Source organism: Oryx dammah, unplaced genomic scaffold (genome assembly GCF_014754425.2).
Source record: "Oryx dammah isolate SB20612 unplaced genomic scaffold, SCBI_Odam_1.1 HiC_scaffold_26, whole genome shotgun sequence".
In the NCBI taxonomy this organism is placed as follows: domain Eukaryota; kingdom Metazoa; phylum Chordata; class Mammalia; order Artiodactyla; family Bovidae; genus Oryx; species Oryx dammah.
In genome coordinates this window covers 99,457,470-99,479,125 of record NW_024070210.1, presented here as the reverse complement: position 1 = coordinate 99,479,125, position 21,656 = coordinate 99,457,470, and the positions used below count along the sequence as shown (strand labels likewise).

The window sequence follows — 21,656 nt, the reverse complement described above, 5'->3', positions numbered from 1 at the left end:
TTAAGAATCCTCCTGCCAATGCAGGGACACAGGTTTGACCCCTGGTCCTGGAAGATCCACATGCCCAGAGGTAACTAAGCCCACGCGTCACAACTTCTGAAGCCTGTGCTCCCTACAGCCCGTGTGGCAGAACAAGCCCCATTCTCTGCAACTAGAGAAAGCACCTGTGCAGCAAGGAATACCCAACACAGTCAAAAACAAATATAAATTAAGAAAAAAACAGAAAAGGGTATGGATCTGGGCTTGAGTTCTGGCTTGACTATTTTCTAACACTTACCTCACTTAAACTTACTATATCTATAGGTAATACAGAGAACAAGAAACAAAGATACAGAGATAGTTTCTATGACTTAAGGGATGTCTAGAAAGAAAGAGTGGAAAAACAGAGCGGGTAAAATCATCAAAGAAATAACAGAATTTTCAAAAGTTGAAGAAAATAAATCCTAGACCTATTCAAACTATCAATCAAGTATGAGAGCAAAATACAGATTTTTGTCACATAAACAAGGGCTAAATTTACCTTCAAACAGTGGTGAGAACCAGGAGGACACAAGATATTGAGAACTACATACACACACACACACACACACATACACACTCTTTATGAATAAAATCAGGCCTTTGTCACATAAAGCAAAGTAAGTTCCTAGGAAAACTGGCATGCTCACATGCCTCTTAATAGCTCAAAGGGGACAAAGTGGTGGAAGAATGTACACCCCAGTTAGCTTCTGATTTTTCAGGACAGTGTTTCCTAGACTCTCAGAAACAGTCCTGGTTCAAGATATGAAACAGAGATTCATTTAAACTCAAGAGATTAAAGAAAGCTTAACACTATTTCTGGTCCATGATTATTGTTATTTTCAGAGATGGTCACATCTAAAACCAGAGAGAAAGTAGTAAAAAGTGTTTTAGTAAAAGGTGTTTTGCCTCTCAATGAGATATGCTGGGTATTTTCCATATGTTAATATCCATTGTTCAAAACTCCACAAGGTAGAACCATATTCCTATTTTACAGAAGGAAATTACACAAAAATTTAAAGACTTGACCAAGGTCCCAGAGAATTTATACATTTGTACATTTATGCAAATTAACATTTATAAATTTGAGTTTCTTGAAAGTCTAATAGAACTTTTAGGAATATAAATATAATATGGTATCAATCATGCATAAAGAAATTTATAATCTTATAGGAGGTACAAAAATACCGGACAATGTTCTTGGTAACTATATATTCTGATACTTGCAGTGAGATGATTTTAAGTTCAAGAAGAAAAGAATTAAGATACTAGCTCTTAGAAACAAGAATTGATTCTGTGTCAAGCAACATTTTTTTAAGAAACCAAAACTGATAAATTGTTTCATTTGTTTAATAATGGAAACCAGTCAAGCTTATACTGAATCTGGCAGCTATTTAATTCATTTGAAAAGATAACAGAAAAGTCAGTCAAAACTCAGTTACATATTTTAGCCATTGTGATTATGTATACTATTTGTACATTATTCAATATACAGAGCATTTGAGCATTAGAATCCCAAGAAACTGCCTCCTTCACATTTTTAGATGTAAAGACAATCAGTAATACACCGCTTTGAGACAATAAACGGAAAACGCTCTCTAAGTGCTGCTTATGATCACCCACCACACAGGATTCATAATTCCTGTTTTGTATTGTCACAAAATGACAAAATCTAGCAAAAATAGGAACATAAAAGTTTACTACTTAATGAAGAAAAGTTACCTCTCTTTTTCAAGTTCTTCTAAATAACCGGTATTTTCTCTGCTTCCATTTACAAACCCTCTTCTTGGAAATGAACCCATAGGAACAGGACTGCACTCTCCTGAGCGACTAGATACAGATCCTTCTCGGCTTCCGTAAGAACGGAGGGACATTTTGGACCGTAGTTTCACTCCAGGGAAATTACTGCTATCTAAGTTAAGTTCTAAATAAAATACAGACAAGTTTTTATAAAACAACTGCTTTAAGTGATCTAAAATATTGCTAATATAATTATATTACCTTTTTAATAATGAAACCTTAGGTTCACATTTCAACCCTCAAATGTTAAACCATTATATATATATATATAAATACATTATATATATATCACATAAAGTATGCGTGAGTACTAAATTATGGCAGTTATTGAACAGCAGATCTATACAGGGACAGAGGGAATCCTTATCACAAATGCTGATGCTCAGAGAAATTCACTGACTACTGGTTCTATAAAAGAAACGTCCTGAAAAAAATCCAGAACAAGGCACATATAAAAGGGTACACTTGTGGTGGTGACCTTTTGCAATATACACAAATATGGGTCATTAATAAAAAAAAGTGTTCACCTTTTGGTTTAGAGTCCTGCAACTTTAGATTTCTATCAGAGAAAGCCACAAATGTACATGAGTGAATGAACAATTATTTAGGAATAGAATAGCTAAACTTTCCCTCCAAGATAGCTTGAATCAGTCCGGTGGAAAAAAAGTATGTTAAAGAAAAATTAAGACAGAATGTCCTTTCTTAGATTCCTAGTAGGTAATAATATACTTGGGACTTCAAAGGTAATTTCTCTGCCCACCTTCAATTACAATTAAAACTTAGCTGATTTGACATTTGAATTTTTAAGTAATAAAACAAGAAAGATATTCTTTCAAAATTCTATTAAAAATGGCTTAAAATCAGTGTGTGTGTGTGTATATATATGTGTGTGTGTGTGGATGCACAAAGATAAAGCACTTCTCTTCTGAATGGAACAAAGAAAGGCACTGACTCCTTCAAATGAAGCAATGGGTCCAGTCTATAGCATAAAGCTTAATAAAGACCTACTTAATGACTGGCAGAAGAGCAATGTGTTTTAGAAAGAGCTGAAAATTGCCAAGAAAGGTATCTAAAATAGCTTATTTAAAGGCAGTTAAATGTTTTAACTGAAAAAAATGACAAGCAAATAGACTTTTTACATATTTGTACTTTAAAAATTACATCCTAATGCATGAGGCTAAAAAAATCCAACACCAGCATTCTAATCAAGAGAAGCATTATTTGGATATATACACCTAAAGTTGACAACTGGAGCTTAAAAAATTTACTTTAAAACATTTTTTAAAAATTTACCTTTAAGACGCTCTAATAAATCAATCTGTCCAGAAGAAGCCATAGCTTCATCTTCAATACTTCCTTGTAATTGTTTAAGTACTTCCTGTAAAAAAAGAACACAGTATCTCAATAGGACAAAATTCTAAATAACTTTTGAAGATATGATTTTAAGTTTCTTGGCATTAAGGTCTGCTGGGGGAAAAAAGTTATTTCAGATCTATCTGAAAACATATAAAATGCAAAGTACTTTACATACATTATCTATTACTAATTATAAATAATAAATTACAGCCCAATGACAGCAGTGATACTTTGTGATAATGGTGATTACAAGTCGTCTCCATACAGTATAGACAGAATAGTTAAGAGGTATTATTTGTAACTTCTGAAATACATAACAAGGTGGATTACTCTCATTTTTCAGACAGACCAACTGAGACTCAAAGATTTGCTGAAGACACAAAAACTAAGCTTGTACCAACATGGCCATGAAAGACAGCAAATTAACACATCATGCTGTTTTATTTAACACCCCAATCAATACCAAGCGTTTATATACTAACTGCACATTCTACTAGTGCACTGATTTATATTCAGCGGACAGTTAAGCGGCTGTATGCTGTCTCCCAACTTTTGATCCATTACTTCTCTCCCATCTAAAGCCTTCTCTTAACAAATTTTTGTCAGAGAACATTAAAAACTTTCTCTTCCTACTAGTTTTTCTGTATGTTCCTTAACAATAATTTATACGTATTTTTACATTCTACATATTCTGAGGCATCCCATTCTAGTTCATAGAAAAATCTTTGCTGGCCAAGTAGGATTTCAAATGCAAAACAATGTATTTGAACAGTTACAATCCTACAGCTATGGGCAGTGTTCCTCTATGTAAAAAACGATCCATAAATAGACTGAAAAGGAAACCTGTCAAGAAGAGTAAATATAGTAAAGACTATGTCAGTGGTTTACCTTGACAGTCACATTAGAAGCATTAAGAAAAGAATTCCTATGTTAACAATAAGAAATAGCCTGTGACCTTAATGATCTGACCTTTAAACAAAGACCATGTTGGAAGTTAAAAGGCTTAGATAAGTAGATGTGGGAACGTGGAGGTGACTCTTATTTACAGTCAGAAATTATGTCAGTGTATCACAACTGCGAGATAGGAAATAAATTTGCACAGGGATGTCTTTCTTGAATGAATGTAGATTACTATAAACATCAGGACACAATTCTCTTCCATAAAGTTTGAGAATTACCACTGGAGGCTACCTGCAGTTTTCAGGATCCTGAGTCTCCTTCCATCCACTGCTGCTTGCAATTCAATGATCTTTTAATCTTATTTCTTATTATCCCTAGTCTTACAATTCAACAATTACCTTTCTCAAGGAACTATCAATGATATGTCTCTAATCCTAACCTCACAACTTCAGACTCATTTTCCCAAAATGACTGACAGATGCCTTAAACATTCAGTGTGTCTGGATGATATGCACTGTATCTGTACACGTCCAAGCTATCACCCTGGGCCATTAAATCCTGTTCCTTGCCTTATACCTGTTCAGTTAAATAGCAGTAGCCTTCTTTTCCCTTTAGGCTCAAATCTTCAGCCTCGCCTCTTTCATCTCCCTGATCAGTTATCAATTCTGTATTCTAGGCCTAATATCTCTTATTAGCCACCTCTTTTTTATTCTTATGTCATTATCCTGGCTGTTGACCCCATCAAAACTACTAAAATAATCTCTTAAATGTCCTACCTTGCACAGAACTAACAGATTAATGAGACTTTTAAAGCACAGCTCTGATCAGGTCTTTCTTTATACACAATCCATCTCTAGAGCCTATCATCAGGTGTTAACAGTGAGTATTCTATAGAAGTTGGGATTTCAAGCAATTTTTGTTTTTGGTTTTCTCATTTTGAAACAACAGATATTACCAAAACAAATATTGTTTTCAGAAAAAGTACAAGGATTTAAGAATTCAAAAGCAACAATTACAAGAAATCCCTGGCATGTCATAGGACATATACTTCATTTTTGAAAATTAACGGCACATTACTGGTTTTTAAAAAACATATTAAAAATAATAAGGAAAAATTAAAATAACACCAACAACAGAAATGAAAAGGCCATGTAAATCTGCATGTTCAACAATAAAGGATTAAATAAATTTATGGCATTAGCCAAACAACAGAATATTATACAACTACGAAAATACTATCAAATACTTAATGACATGAAAAGATGGCTGTATTAAATTAAAAAGCTCGCTGCAAAATATGATCCCATTGAATGCATGCCTGCATAAAATGCACAGAGAGAAAAATATACACATTATTAAAGGTTCAGTTCAGTTCAGTCGCTCAGTTGTGTCTGACTCTTTGCAACCCCATGAATTGCAACACACCAGGCCTCCCTGTCCATCACCTACCAACATTAAAAAAATATTTTTTTAATGGGTGAGTTTGATCTCTTTCTGTCTGTATTTCCTAAATTTTAAAAATAGTGACTATACATACCTTGTAAGTTTTAAGTTTCTGTGCATATGGCTAGAAGTCTATTGGTAAAAGTAATAACCATAAAGTAAATAAAATTATTGAAATTTAAAGTCAAAAAAATTAAATTTTCAAAGCAGCTATCTTGAAAAGCTACTTATTCGAACGTGTTCTCTAAAATTATTCTTGTAAATTCTGACTTATGAATCTCAAAAAAAATGCAGTTAATTTATAGATCCAGTTACTCTGTCTCACGATGACACCATCCAGCATGACTACATAACTACTTTCTTGTGAGCAGATCGTGTCTATTCCGTAATAAAAATTAAGCTCATTTCTTTTCTGTTTTACTGAGATAGAACATACATATGAAAAGCACACCAATCTTATTTTTCTTACATAATCCAAGTATCCATGTAATTGCCACCCAGGGAAGACACAGAACATTTCCAGTATCTCAGAAGGTTCCCTTCTGCCCCTTCAGTTCAGTTCAGTCGCTCAGTCGTGTCCGACTCTTTGCGACCCCATGAATCGCAGTGCGCCAGGCCTCCCTGTCCATCTTTTGCTCCTTACCAATCAATATTCATTCTCCAGAAGTAACCAGTACTCTGATTTTTGTTATCAGTTAGGTAGCATGCTTGTGAACTGCACATAAATGAAATCACACAGTATACAGTCTTTTGTGTTTCTGCTCACCAAAGTCTCCATGACACTCACCCATGCTACTGTATGTATCAGTTATTTAATACTGTGCAGTTGTCCACTGTATGACTAGATCTCCACTGATACATCCCTTATCCTTTTATGGGCATTTGGGTTGTTGCCAGGTTGGCAGCTATTATGAAGAATGCTACTATGTACATTCCTACGCTTATCTCCAGGTGGACACATGTACTCACTTCTCTTGAATATGTATCTGGAGGTTTAAATGCTTAGTCACAGTGATTAAAAGAAACTGCTGAATGGTTTTTCAAAGTGTTTGTGCCATTTTATTCTCTTAGCAGCAAGGTTTAAGTTTGATTCTTCCTAATTATAGATTCCAATTCTCTGTCGAGATTTTCTGACTCTTTATCCATTTATTTAATACATCATTTTCTTCAAAACATTTAAAATAATTATGTTGAAATCCTTGACTCTTACTTACAATATGTGGATCATCTTGGGATTTGCTTCTATTACCTATTTGCTCTGTTGGTTATCAGTCATTTTCCTATTTCTTTGTATTTCTTGTGCTTTTAACTGTATGCCAGTCATTATGTATAAAAGAACAAGAAAGACTTGAGATTAGAGTTTCCCTTACAGAGTCTGCCTTTCCACCACTGGGGTCTGATTTCCTTCAACCCATAACTGAAAATGGGTTGCAGATGCAGTTTAAGTGAAATTCATATGGGATTTCCTAATAGCTCAGTTGGTAAAGAATTCGACTGCAATGCAGAAGACCTGGGTTCGATCCCTGGGTTGGGAAGATCCTCTGGAGAAGGGAAAGGCTACCCACTCCAGTATTCTGGCCTGGAGAATTCAGTCCATGGGGTTGCAAAGGGTTGGACATGACTGAGTGGCTTTCCCTTTCACATCTGATTTGGTTTGCTGAGTTCTTTGAATGTATCCCTTCTCTTAAATTTAGACTGAGGAGACCTGCTATGTGAAAGTGTTCCTTTAGCAGGACATTCCTCCTAATATTCTGCTTCCTAGTCCACCCCAGCATCTTCCCCCTCAACAAGACTCAGCTAACATCCCATGTATTTGGAGAAAATGTGAGAAACTAGTCATACACTTGGAGCTCTTCTAAACGTCAGTACTTCACATATGCCTGCATGTCTGTCAAGACCTCCAACAGTTTCTTTCCTCCAGTGGAGTCTTGATGCCTGTGCCAATGATTGATTATCAGTCTGTCCCCAGAATCAGCAAATACCCCTGGGAATAAAATTACTGGTGATCTCAGCTCATCTACAAAGGGTTCTTTCCTCTTAGGAATTTTAGTTAATACAGTCCTTGATGATTTCACAGTTCTCCAATGTCTTTAAAAGAATGGTTTTTGTTTTTATCCAGTGTTTTCTTTTTTTTGTTTTGTTTTATCAGTGTTGCTGCGGTAGGGCTGATTAATTGCTTGGGGCTGCATACTGAAAACAGCCTAAAAAGAAGTCCTTAATTTCAAAGAGGTTTTTAAAAGAAAATGCTACGCAACTACAAAGCAATTCCAAACAAAATATTTCAAAAGAATGTTTTGAGAAATGACAGTTTTTAAAATTAATATGTAATTTTAAAGGAGAGAATACTCATTTGTATTTATAAATTCTGGAAGTCTGGTTTTTAAAAATCATATAATCAAACATTATTTTAAAAACATGTTAAGATTTTAAAACCATGAGAGAATTAATTATTACAGACAAATTACTGTGGTCATATAAGTGAACAGAAAATATCACTGAGTAACTGTGTCATTTCAAGGGAGTTTTCAACTTGACCCACTTCTGTTTTTCTCGCTATGTCATAGTTACTGATATTTTTTATTACTAGATAAAAGTATACTTGGTAATTAAATCTTCAAAATAAATTCTGAACTATGCCAATTTGAATTTTTACTTCTCATTTTTTTTCTTACACTCTGAAAATAAGATACTTTCCATGTACATGGTTTTACAGTTAAAAATTTATAAATACTTCATTTTACTAAAATACAAGAGATATAAACAGTTGGTTAAAATTTTACCTAGCTATATTTTTCTACACCATGTCATCTTTCAATTTAAATGCTTCATACCTCACCATATTTTTGAGAAGGAAATGTCAACCAGTCCAATACTCCTGCCTGGAGAATTCCAGGACAGAGGAGCGGGACAGGCTGCAGTCCGAGGAATCGCAGAGGCGGACACGACTGTGCAACTACCTCAACTTTTCACCATGTTTATCATGCTGTGATACTCAGTATTTTAAAGTAAATCACACTGACTTCCTGCCCTGGAGTAAAAAGTAGAGAATATAATTTCCCTTAAGTTTAGCTATAATTGCTGCATTTATTCTAAATCCCACAAAATCTGTAGTTTAATTACAGAAGCATCAAGTATATACATAAATGTATATGTATGAGAATAATGTAACGAACTCCTATGTATCCTCAAGTTAGTTCAATAATTATCAATTCATGGGCTTCTTTTATCTATACTTATAACTACTTCCTCCATTCCCTCTCAACCCAAATTTATTTGAAAAACAAATCTCAGTCATCATGCTGCTTTTTCTCTAAAAAAATTCTACATGTATATTTAAAAAGGGATTCTTTCTAAACACAACCACAATGCCATCATTAGACCTAAAAAATAAACATTTTCTTAATATTCTCAAATACAGTCAATGCTCACATTTCCTTAACTGCTGTACACATATTTCCCTGACTGTCACACACACACAGAATATTTTTATACTATCAATGACATGTAATCAATAGCAAAGCAGTATTCTCTTTTGCCACTAGATGGTACTACTGTATAAATTTCAGAAATCCTGAAATTAATCTAGTTGGAAGAGACACACCTTGCCGTCCACAGGATTACATACGAATGATCAGCAAACATAATACAAGATCATATGATGTATTACAAAGTCTAAAAAGTGATTTTTTTTGAGAAATAACCATTGTTTCAGATTAACTTTAATCCAATGTAGTAAATTTCAATGTTTCCAAGTCTCTTTTCACACATCAATATTTTAAGACAAAATAAAAAGAGCATGGTATTTCCTGTTAATACCATAAAGCCACTGCTTCTTCTTTTTTTTTTTTTTTCAAAAAGCTTCTTGAAAGGAGAGATACATAAATAATTTCAGTATAAGGGCATAACTGCTATGATACCATACACTGAATCCTGAAGAAATATGTGGATGGCTTTGCAAGGATGTCTGTAAAAACACTCACTGAGCAGTAATCAATTCATGGCTGAATTCAGACATATCTTAAATACTAATATTCATGATGTATATTATACCCCATTGCTAAGAGGTCAACCTGGTATTCCATCGCAGAAATTTAAGGACCTGACTTATGCTGTCACTCTGAGAGACATTCCACACTTCAGCATTCCCATCCATGGAGATGGTTCTACAGGTATGGTAAAATGTTTCACCAAAATGAAGTTTCGATTTGCTCTAGTTAAAAAAAAGAAAAACCTTTAAAGGGGGACTCAGAATTCTGCACAAGAGACATTCAGACAGGTGTGCTAGGAAGAATTCTCTACAAAATATACTTCTGAAGCAGATAAGCGATGAGTCCTGCTGGGGAGTTTAAATTTTGTATCTTTAAACTTTTAAAACCACGTGTCATGTACAATAATTTTAGATACATTATGTTGATCAGTGTTAAAATACCAAACTCCTCTTTTTTAACCTAGTAGATAACTGATTCAGCTGTTTTCATGGTTTGTGGTGAGAAAAAAATGTTTCTTTATAGAAAAAAAAATTTCTTTATGAAGGACTTGAGATAGGTATCTTGGAGATCTATCATTGTTACTGCCATAGAAATAGGCAACAGAGTAGAAAAGATTTATGGATAGAAGAGAAAGAAAGGGAGAAAGAGAGACAAAGAAAGGAAGCTTCATACCAGTAAAAGGCTAAGCTGCTACGATACTGAATAAAAAGGTAAAAGAGGAGCAGCTCAATAGTTCAGTTAATACACAGAAGCTTGAAGAATAAGAGAGACCTCAAATGCATGGAAAAAAGAAATAGAAGAGAATAATAAATGAATAAGGAGTAAGAGTAGTGAGCAGACAGTAAGAAGAGGGTCAGAAACCCAGATGGTAAAACAGCCAAGGCGCAGAAAACACATGTAGCAAGAAGGATTTTTTTTAAAAGAGAAGGAGGTAACAGTTTGTTGATGACCTCTAGTTCTATTAAATTCAGTGAAAGGAAAACCTGCCTAACTGGAAATTAAAACAGTTAAAGTTTTAACTGCAATTGTTTTGAAATAAGAACATATTTTCCCAGTGCACACTGAGTATTTTTTAACTTTTCATGGAGGTTATCACAGCTTTTCAATGCTATATAGCAAACCAATCTCAGGGCTGGAAGGTGTCGTGGACATCATCTGTTAGTGCAATGACTACTTTTCAAATAAAGCAATTTAATTCTGGAAGGGCACCCTACAGTCTGTAGCTCGGTTTATCGCAAAACCAGAAACAGAATCAGGTACTAATCTTCACTTCAGGACTCTTCTCATTAGGTCGCCCCACATTTCTTGCTGGTCTGTCACTGCAGCACATAAGTGATGACAGGATCTGAGGGGGTTGGGGATGGGACTACAATCTGTTTTAATCCTTACGATTAATCCTACAGTTGCGAGGCTAGAATCACACAGGACCCCCAGCCTCACTATAGCGATGGTGAAGTTGGTCTCTCATTTTTAAGCTTAAAAATAACTAAGGACTAACTACTTAGTCACTGTGGTTTTATAATCATTTTCTTTATATGATTTGCTGGATGAATTAAACACATTTGGACTGGAAATATCCATGTTAACTGTTGCAAGAAAGAGTTTACAAATTACTGCTTAACTTAAAAAATACACTTCTAAGTAAGTGAAGCGTCTAACCCCAAGTTTACAGGAAGAAACATGGAATAAAAACGGATAAACTACAATTTAAAGTCACAGTCTTGATACCTTCATATTAGATGCCTCAGTTTCCAGTTTTGTAAGATGATTGGAATTATCTTCTAGCTCTTGTCGAAGATTTGAGTTCTCCATCTTCAGGGCCTCAACTTGCTTTAACAACTGATCATATGAAGCTGCAGCCATCCTTGGCTACCCCTGGACCTATAAGGTTAAAAAGGATTTTGAAATTCACTAATGAAAAATAGAGTGGCTGCTTGTTACAAAGAAAGGGATAAAGAAACAAAACCTCGGAGACATTTAATAAGAGCTGTGTTAATGTAGCAGTTTCAGTCTCAAAACAACATCCTGCGAGTGGCAGCATCTTTCTGAGAAGATGAAATACCGGGGTTTTAATTAAAGACAAACAAGATTTAAAACAGAAGAGAACTTCAGTAGTGTTTGAAAAACACCTGCCTTTTCACAGGTGGGTAAGATTTCTATCAGGTTAGAATTTTTTCAAGGTTTCAGAGATATTTTAAATGGTCTTACAGACAAGATTTAGGAAATACAGTTATTGATAAGAAATATATTTATATTGGTCATATTAATTTATTTCTGGATTTTGTCCAATAGTCACACAATTTTATAGCCCAAATGGATTAATGAGATTAAGTATTGCAGTCTACCACTTTTCATTTGATAAAAGGCTAGTCTTAAACATTATCCATGGGGAAATATGAAGTTCCAACAAGGCCTCATTAAGAAAGCGGTCATTTAACAAAATAGACACAAGGGAGAGGATTGGATTGAGACTTCAAATCTTCTGGAAAGACGATAATAATTGCTAATATAAAATTCTAGTACATTTATCCAAAAGGATGAATATAATAGGCCACGCTATGGGATATGTATCACGGGACCCACTGTGCTCACACTGAGGCTGAAAGACACCTGAAGAAAACGGATGATTTTAGGAGTAGAGACTGTCAAAGAGAAGTGAAGCAGAGCCTGGCTATTAATTACATTACCATGAAAGAAGAGGGGAGAAAAGAAAGATAGACAGGATAGTCAGGTAATAAGAGGTCCTTGGCCTGAAGAATTAGAGAATGCTAGAAGCTGTGTTCAGACTAACAAAGTTCCAAAGACCCAGATCCTCTTTGTAGTTTAATTTCTATGGAATAAATAAAACTCTACCTATCTCTAGGAGTTAAAAAGTATAACAAAGTTTGTACTCAAGCAATACTTAATAGATCTGGACATTAAAAAAATGTTTCTGCAGTAAAAATCCACTATACGAAATAAGGCAGACAAATTACAACACTGGCTAGTCATGACAATATTGTGGTTCAGCAACTGGAAGGGATTCACTAACAAGGAAAATCAAGTGACATAGGTCTCGTCTGTTCTCCAACAGCTAGGAACGATAAATTTAGTGCAACCTACTGTCAACTGAGGAGGAAACAGAGCCCTGGGTGGTGGAGATCACCCTCAAAAACCTTCATGACTGAAAAGAATGAGCACTAGACTTGTATTTGGAAATATGGGTCTTAATTTCAGTCTTGGTCATGCCTTTACCTTTGTCCCTGAATTTTAATTTAATTTATTTCACCATTTGTAAAATGGACATTCACTACCTTTTTAATATAATTTACAGGGATATAGTTAGAATTGAGAAACAAAAGAATGGTCTAAAAATAAAAGTCCTGTGTAAGTTATATCACGAAAATACACTTGAAACCTAACTTCCTTAGTAAGACCTAATGTTAATCTAGTGTTACAAGCCTCAGTCCTCTGACCAATGGACAAGAGGTGAACTCTTCTGAAAAAGGACTGAGAAGGTATATCAGAAACAAAGGAGAAATTCACAGGAGGGATCACTTATCTGTTTTGTGTACACGCATGCCCAGCTGTGTCTGACTCTGTGCAACTCCATGGACAGCAGCCCACCAGGCTCCTCTGTCCATGGGATGATCCAGGCAAAAATACTGGTGTGGGCTGTCATTCCCTCCTCCAGGGGATCTTCCTGCCCCAGGGATTGAACCCCACTCTCCTGCATCTCCTGCCCTGGCAGGCAGTTTCTCTGCTACTGAGCCACCTGGGAAGCCCTGTCTGTTTTATACCGCACCACTAATAAGCATGTCTACAAAGAGGCAGCGCATGAAACACCATCTGACAAAGGTGGGATCTGACAGCGTTTAGTAACGTACGCCCTAAAATTCCTCATTCCAAATAAAAGCCTAACAGGCAATTTCCCACTAAAATAGTATAAATCAGAGAAAAAGTAATAATACAGGGACAGAGAAAATTACTGGAATTATGTTAAGACACAGAGGTTATAACCATACACAATAAAAAAAAAAGCCAGATGGGCAAACTGGGCAAAAGACTACTAAAAGTGCTCTTTACTGGAGCAAAAAAGAATTCAGCCCTTTAGGTGGACAATTAAAACATCCCATCATTTTTTTTTTCTCTCCCTCCAGAATCAAAACACTTATGTCATTTCTGCTTTAGAAAGCAGGATGTTTTCATATAATTTTATGAGAAAAATAAGATGTTTTGAGGTAATACTTTGCTTTATGTCCTTTTAATATGTTGCAGCCATACCTAAGTCAAAATTGCTTAATGCAAAATTTTTTAAAAATAATAAATTTGTTTTAGAAAGCCTTTTAAACAATCACAAGAATTTCATACCAAATATATTGTAAATGCAAATCACCCAGCATCATTAAAAAAAAAAAAACCTCAAAATTTATCTGATGAAATGGGAAAAATCTCTGAATCTTTCACATTACTGAGAATATACAAAGATCTAAATATGCTTTTCAGTAAGTGAAAGGGTTAGTTGCTCAGTCCTGTCCAACTCTTTGGGAGCCAACTCTCTGGATTGTAGCATGCCAGGCTCCTCTGTCGATGGAATTCTCCAGGCAAGGATATTGGAGAAGGGAGTTATTCCCATTTTCAGGAGATATTCCTGATCCAGGGATCGAACTCAGGTCTCCTGCATTGCAGGTGGATTCTTTCTGAGTTACCAGGGAGTCAGGGTGTGCACTAAAGAGATTCTCATCCCTTAAAAGTAAGGTAGGGGAGAAAAAGTAAAAGGACTGTTATTTAGACCTTTATCCACATGTTCACTAGAAACAAATTCCCAAGGATCCTAAGAAATCAATGCAAGGAGGCAGAAAAGTTTAGGTAGGTAAGAGATACTCAATTAAAATTAAATCTGAAAGATTCTTTATTATAAATTAAGAAGTTTGGGATTAAAAAAAATTAAACTGCTTTTATTCTGGTTTAATGAATTTTTAAAAAGATGTACTTGTCAGTACTGTTAGATGGTAATGAAAAAAGAAGAATATATCAATACAAAAAAAACCGAAAAGAATCGTAAAAGACTACTTTGCTCAAGTCTATGTAAACAAACTTGAAAACTAAATGAAACAGATAATTTACTAGAAAGTATTTATCAAAACTAACCAAAAGAGAAGGAAAATCTAAAATTTACAACAAAAATCATTGCTGTAAAATTGATATCACTCAACACATTAATAGAGCTACACAGAAGAAAAATATTATCATGCCAAAGGTGATGAAAAGACGCTTTAAAAATTCAATGCCCATTCTTGTTGAAAATACTGGATATAAAAGCACACTTTTTTAACACAATATATTTCAGCTCCACATAAGCCAGCACCACCCAATGAGGAAATACTAGATACACTATATTACTAAAGTCAGGGAAAGCCCCATTTTTACCAGTCTTACTCATTTTATCAGTCAACACAGAGAATGAAATTAGAAAGGAATACTACTGGCGGGGGTACAATTAAATAACTAGAATATCCAAAAGAATCAACTAAATATTACTACAAGATAATCTGATAATTTAGTGAAGCATATAGAAATCTTTCCTTTACATGTACAAAGAGAAACCAGAAAAAAGATAAAATGGAAGAAAAGATCTTATCTATAATTTTAAAAAACTGGCATAAACTGAATAAAGAGTTCAAAACACGTATGAGGAAAACTATGGAACACTTCTGAGAGACACAAAGGTAGATTTCAACAAATGGAAAGACATATCTTGTTTGTGTACTAAACATTCACTATCATCATGATGTCATTTCTCCCTGAGTTAATTTTACATGGTCCCAATATAAACACTATATAAATTTTTTTTTTATTTTGTTTTCTACAGCTAGACAACTGAAAAAAAAAGCAAAATAGGGAAAATATGCAGGGAGCAGCAAGACCCATTACAAGTAACCCAGTATGAAGTTGCCTGTGCTGTATCAGGAAGCTGATTTCTTAGTTCTTGTCATTATACTGTGGATATACAAGATGTTAACATTAGGAGAAACTAACTGAAGGGCACACAGGAACTCTCTTATTTTTCTAACTCTTTTATAAGTACAAAGTTATTTACAAATAAAAAGGCTTTAAAAAGCTATGATACTGGCAGATGAATAGATCAACCCAGGGAACACATTTTTTTTTTTAAATTTCAGAAGTATATGCAAGTTAGTCATAATAAAGGTTGCATCTCAAAAACACGTCAGAAGATGGCCTTTAAATACACGGCAAGGGCAACAGGACCGCCATGAGCAAACATAAAGTGGGGTCTATTGCTTATGCTACACATTAGGGTGAATTATAAAAGAAACAGGGGTTTAAATGCTTAAGAACATTATACGGCATTTAAATTATACAAAAGAGTTGTGCTTTTAATTAGAAATACTTAAATGGAATATACCTTCTTCCAAGGAGGCTATTATAGAGCAACGAACATTTTAATTTTGACTTATTTGTGAAAGGGTAAGGCACATGGAAGGCCTGTTGGACCTCTGAAATAACTGTCTATTACTAGAATGGGGTAATAAATCAAGTTCTTAGGTTATGTCAAACAAATGGGAAAGGTTTTTACTGGGTATAAAAGTATAACTACTTTTAATTAAACAGGATACATCCATGCAGTGGGATATTACATTGGCATTAAAAAAATGAGGTTGATGTAAAAACAAAAAAAAAGAAGAGAGAAAACAGAGTATGGATCGCTATGTCTCATACTGTTCATCCTGTTTTAATAAAAAATAAAAGGGTTGTAAAAAGATAAACGGAGAGGAACCAGAGATCAAATTGCCAACATCCGCTGGATTGTCGAAAAAGCAAGAGAGTTCCAGATAAACATCTATTTCTGCTTTATAGACTATGCCAAAGCCTTTGACTGTGTGGGTCACAGTAAACTGTGGAAAATTCTGAAAGAGATGGGAACCAGACCACCTGACCTGCCTCTTGAGAAATCTGTATGCAGGTCAGGAAGCAACAGTTAGAACTGGACATGGAACAATAGACTGGTTCCAAATAGGAAAAGGAGTACGTCAAGGCTGTATATTGTCACCCTGCTTATTTAACTTCTATGCAGAGTACATCATGAGAAACGCTGGGCTAGATGAGGCACAAGCTGGAATCAAGATTGCCGGGAGAAATACCAATAACCTCAGATATGCAGATGACACCACCCTTATGGCACAAAGTGAAGAGGAACTCAAAAGTCTCTTGATGAAAGTGAAAGAAGAGAGTGAAAAAGTTGGCTTAAAGCTCAACATTCAGAAAATGAAGATCATGGCATCTGGTCCCATCACTTCATGGAAAATAGATGGGGAACAGTGGAAACAGTGTCAGACTTTATTTTGGGGGCTCCAAAATCACTGCAGATGGTGATTGCAGCCATGAAATTAAGACGCTTACTCCTTGGAAGGAAAGTTATGACTAACCTAGATAGCATATTCAAAAGCAGAGACAGTACTTTGCCAACAAAGGTCCGTCTAGTCAAGGCTATGGTTTTTCCTGTGGTCATGTATGGATGTGAGAGTTGGACTGTGAGGAAGGCTGAGCACCAAAGAATTGATGCTTTTGAAGTGTGGTGTTGGAGAAGACTCTTGAGAGTCCCTTGGACTGCAAGGAGATCCAACCAGTCCATTCTAAAGGAAATCAGCCCTGGGTGTTCACTGGAAGGACTGATGCTGAAGCTGAAACTCCAATACTTTGGCCACCTCACGCAAGAGTTGACTCATTGGAAAAGACTCTGATGCTGGGAGGGATTGGGGGCAGGAGGAGAAGGGGACGACAGGATGAGATGGCTGGATGGCATCACCAACTCGATGGACATGAGTTTGAGTGAACTCCGGGAGTTGGTGATGGACAGGGAGGCCTGGTGTGCTGCAATTCATGGGGTTGCAAAGAACTGGACACGACTGAGTGACTGAACTGAACTGAAAAAGATAAAAATGTCATTGAAAGGATATACAAAAGTACACTGACTGCCTCTGGAAAAGTCTCAGCTCTGCTGAGAAGATGCCTTCCTTTTCATTGTATACCTTTTTGTAAAGAGCAAAAGGTTGGTTTTTTGAAAAGATTGAATGTTAGAGACAGACAAGATCCCAAACATATAAAGTGAACAACATTCAAAGGTGGGGGGAATTGACTCAAGAAGAAATAGATAATCTTAACAGTTCTACAACTACTGCAAGCTGGAGGAGTTAAATGTTTCCCCTTTCCTCTGTCCAACTCAAAAAAATACCAGATTCAAATGGTTTTATAAACACCTTCTACCAAACATTTGAGAAACGTATCATTCCAATCTTATGCAAACATTTCCAAGAATAAAAATCAAGGAAATACTCCCCAACCCATTCTATGAGGGTAATATAGTCATGATATAAAAGTCAAAGGTACTGTGAAAAAGATAATCATAGGGTAATATCACTTATGAATACTGACACAAATATCCTAAACAAAGTGTCAGGAAATAAAACACAAAAGTATAAAGAAACTATAGCAGAATCAAGCTGAGTTTACTCCAAGAATGCAAAGATGGTTTAGCACTGGATGATATATATGTGTCATTCACTTCATTAAAACACTAAAGAAGAAAAACCATACGATCATTTCAATAAGGAACAAACATTTGGAAAAAGTCATTATCTACTCAAGATAAAAACTCATTGAACTGGAAACAGAGAGAAGTTGCCAACAACATTAAATGTCATTCTTAATATCGAAATACTAGAGGCATTCTTTTTAAAATCAAAAGCAAAGCATGATACGGATTCTCTACTGTTATATCATAATCCTAGAAGTTCTAATTAGGACAGGAAATTTTTTAAAAGGAAATAATAATTGAAAATGAAGAACTAAAAAATCTCAAGAAATATGAAACTTTAACAAGTCAGATTTTAAAAAGTAATTCTGCACCTCACCTATTTTTAATTCTTTTCTCTTTATTTAACAACCAATAGAGGTATTTATTCTCCATTCAACTTCTCTTCCTCTTTTCCACTAAAGTCAGATAGATAGCGATAATCAGTCTTCCTGTCCTTTACATTCTGTAAAAGGCTACATTCATTGGCTGGACTCTGTTAAAATCCATTCCAAGTGAGGGCAATTTCCAAGATGGCCACCAAAATTACCTGGAACAGAGGTTGGATAATTTTCTGCAAGGGCTGGATAATAAGTCTTTGTAAACGATATGATTTCTGTTGCAACTTCTTGACTTTGTTGCTGTAGCACAAAAGCAGCCACAGACAATACAGAAATAAATGCACATGACTGTGTTCCAATAACACTGTTTTCAAAAACAGCAGCAATTTGCTAACCCCTGGCCCAGAGCATGAATTCACAATTCTGGTTTCCAAACCCTTTAAGGTAGCCCACATAATTTCAAAGGCTATTGAGAAATTTCAAAATTAGTATTTTACTATTTATTTATTGGCTGCACCATGACGTCTGCAGAATCTTAATTCTCAAACCAGGGACTGAACATGGGCCCATGGCAGCGAAAGCATCAAGAGCTAATCACTGGACTAGCGGAGAATTCCCTAGTATTTTTTTCTTAAATAAGAAGTAACCTGAAAAGAGACCTAGGAAGTCTTAAGGACTTTATGTTTCAGTAATCATTTTTAATTTCCATGATTTCTTCCTCTTCCAGAAATTTGTTACAATCTTGATCTGGCTCCCTTTCATTCTGTGACACTGTCAGAACACATTGTTTTAACTGTTTTTTTGTAAGTATCACTTCACAATGAGGTCTTAAGAGAAAGAAGTGATAAACGCAAATGATTTTTAACTCACTAGCTTGTATCAGAAATTACTTTTTACATTAAGATTTTTAATTCATTCAGAATTTTTATTTTATACTATGAGTGGTTTAACTGAATTGACTCTCATACAAATAACCAATTGCAGAATGATTAATTAAAACATTTCTTTTTCACTGAACTATGTTAAATTCTCATATATACATAGAACTGTAACTGTATTACATTTATATTAATTTGAAATAGAGTAAAAATCTTACCCAGTAAGGAATAATTCGATCAAATTTTCTATTCCCCCCCCCCCGCCAAGAAAAGGCCCTGTGCATTTTGTATCAAATTGATTTCTGGCTTTTTTGTTATTTGATTTGCCATGAGTTAAACACCAAATATTGCTAGTACTAGTATTATTTTATATAATACATACCCCTTATGAAACCACCTTATCCAATTATCCTATGAATTCTAACAGTCTTTTCCTATAGATTTCCTGGGTATGTAATCATATAATCTATAAGTAGTGATAATTTTGTCTTTTCTTTCCTGATAATTAGACCTCATTTCTCTTTATCTTACTGTTAGCTTGAATCGACTTCAAAATAATATTTTAACAACAGTGATCTTATTCCTGATTTTAATAGGAATGATTTCATAATTCACCATTTAAAAATCTTACTCAGATTTCAGTAAATATTTTTAACATTCAGGTATCTTCCTTTTATTTGAAAAATTTTTTAGGAGTGGCTTCTAAATGACTTTATAGCACATTTTGATAATGCATCAGTTCAGTCGCTCAGTTGTGTCTGACTCTTTGTGACCCGATGGACTGCACCATGCCAGCCTTCCCTGTCCATTACCAACTCCCAGAGCTTACTCAAACTCATGTCCATTGAATCGGTGATGATATCCAATCATCTCATCCTCTGTCTATCCCCTTCTCCTCCTGCCTTCAATCTTTCCCAGAATCGCGATCTTTTCCAAGTAGTCAGGTCTTCATATCAGGCGGCCAAAGTATTGGAGCTTCAGCATCAGTCCTTCCGATGAATATTCAGGACTGATTTCCTTTAGGATGTCTCCTTGCATCCTTGGATCTCCTTGCAGTCCAAGGGATTCTCAAGTCTTCTCCAACACCACAGTTCAAAAGCATCAATTCTCTGGTGCTCAGCTTTCTTTATAGTCCAACTCTCACATCCATACATGACTCCTGGAAAAACCATAGTTTTGACTAGACGGATCTTTGTTGGCAAAGTAATGTCTCTGCTTTTGAATATGCTGCCTAGGTTGGTCATAGCTTTTCTTCCAAGGAGCAAGTGTCTTATAATTTCATGGCAGCAGTCACCATTTGCAGTGATTTTGGAGCCCAAGAAAATAGAGTCTCTCACTCTTTCCATTGTTTCCCCATCTATTTGCCATGAAGGGATGGGATAGGATGCCATAATCTTAGTTTTCTGAATGTTGAGCTTTAAGCCAACTTTTTCACTCTCCTCTTTCACTTTCATCAAGAGGCTCTTCAGCTTCTCTTCACTTTCTGCCATGAGGGTGATGTCATCCACATATATGAGGTTATTAATATTTCTCCCGGCAATCTTGATTCCAGCTTGGCATTTCGCATGATGTACTCTGCATATAAGTTAAATAAGCAGGGTGACAATATACCGCCTTGACGTACTCCTTTCCCTATTTGGAACCAGTCTGTTGTTCCACGTCCGGTTCTAACTGTGACTTCTTGACCTGCATACAGGTTTCTCAGGACGCTAGTAAGGCAGTCTGGTATTCTCATCTCTTGAAGAATTTTCCAGTTTTTTGTGATCTACACAGTCAAAGGCTTTGGCATAGTCAATAAAACAGAGGTAGACGTTTTTCTGGAACTCTTCTAGCTTTTTCAATGAGCCAGCAGATGTTGGCAATTTGATCTCTGGTTCCTCTGCCTTTTCTAAATCTAGCCTGAACATCTGAAGTTCTTGGTTCACATACTGTTGAAGCCTGGCTTGGAGAATTTTGAGCATTACTTGGCTGGCGTGTGAGATGAGTGCAAATGTGTGGTAGTTTGAGCATTCTTTGGCATTGCCTTTCTTTGGGATTAGAATGAAAACTGACCTTTTCAAGTCCTGCAGCCATTGCTGAGTTTTCCAAATTCGCTGGCACACTGAGTGCAGCACTTTCACAGCATCATCTTTTAGGATCTGAAATAGCTCAATGGAATCCCATCACCTCCACTAGCTTTGTTCGTAGTCATGCTTCCAAAGGCCCATTTGACTTCGGATTCCAGGATGTCTGGCTCTAGATGAGTAATCACACCATTGTGGTTATCTGGGTAATGAAGATCTTTATTCTATAGTTCTTCTGTGTATTCTTGCCACCTTTCCTTAATATCTTCTGCTTCTGTTAGGTCCATACTGTTTCT

General features: G+C 35.5%; 1 protein-coding gene across 4 annotated transcripts in view; it reads right to left on the bottom strand.

Moving 5' to 3' along the window:
* LOC120852624 (adenomatous polyposis coli protein) overlaps positions 1-21,656 on the bottom strand; it is a 133,026-nt gene that overhangs the window by 69,804 nt on the left and 41,566 nt on the right. For 3 of the 4 annotated variants that reach the window (XM_040225956.1, XM_040225958.1, XM_040225957.1), the window contains exons 2-4: positions 11,235-11,387; positions 3,112-3,196; positions 1,741-1,942 (exon numbers count right to left, since the gene is read on the bottom strand). In XM_040225956.1, the coding sequence (XP_040081890.1) occupies positions 1,741-1,942; positions 3,112-3,196; positions 11,235-11,369 (422 nt within the window). In that variant the 5' untranslated portion in view covers positions 11,370-11,387. The remainder of the gene's footprint in view (positions 1-1,740; positions 1,943-3,111; positions 3,197-11,234; positions 11,388-21,656) is intronic. The other variant, XM_040225960.1, reaches the window with a different exon arrangement.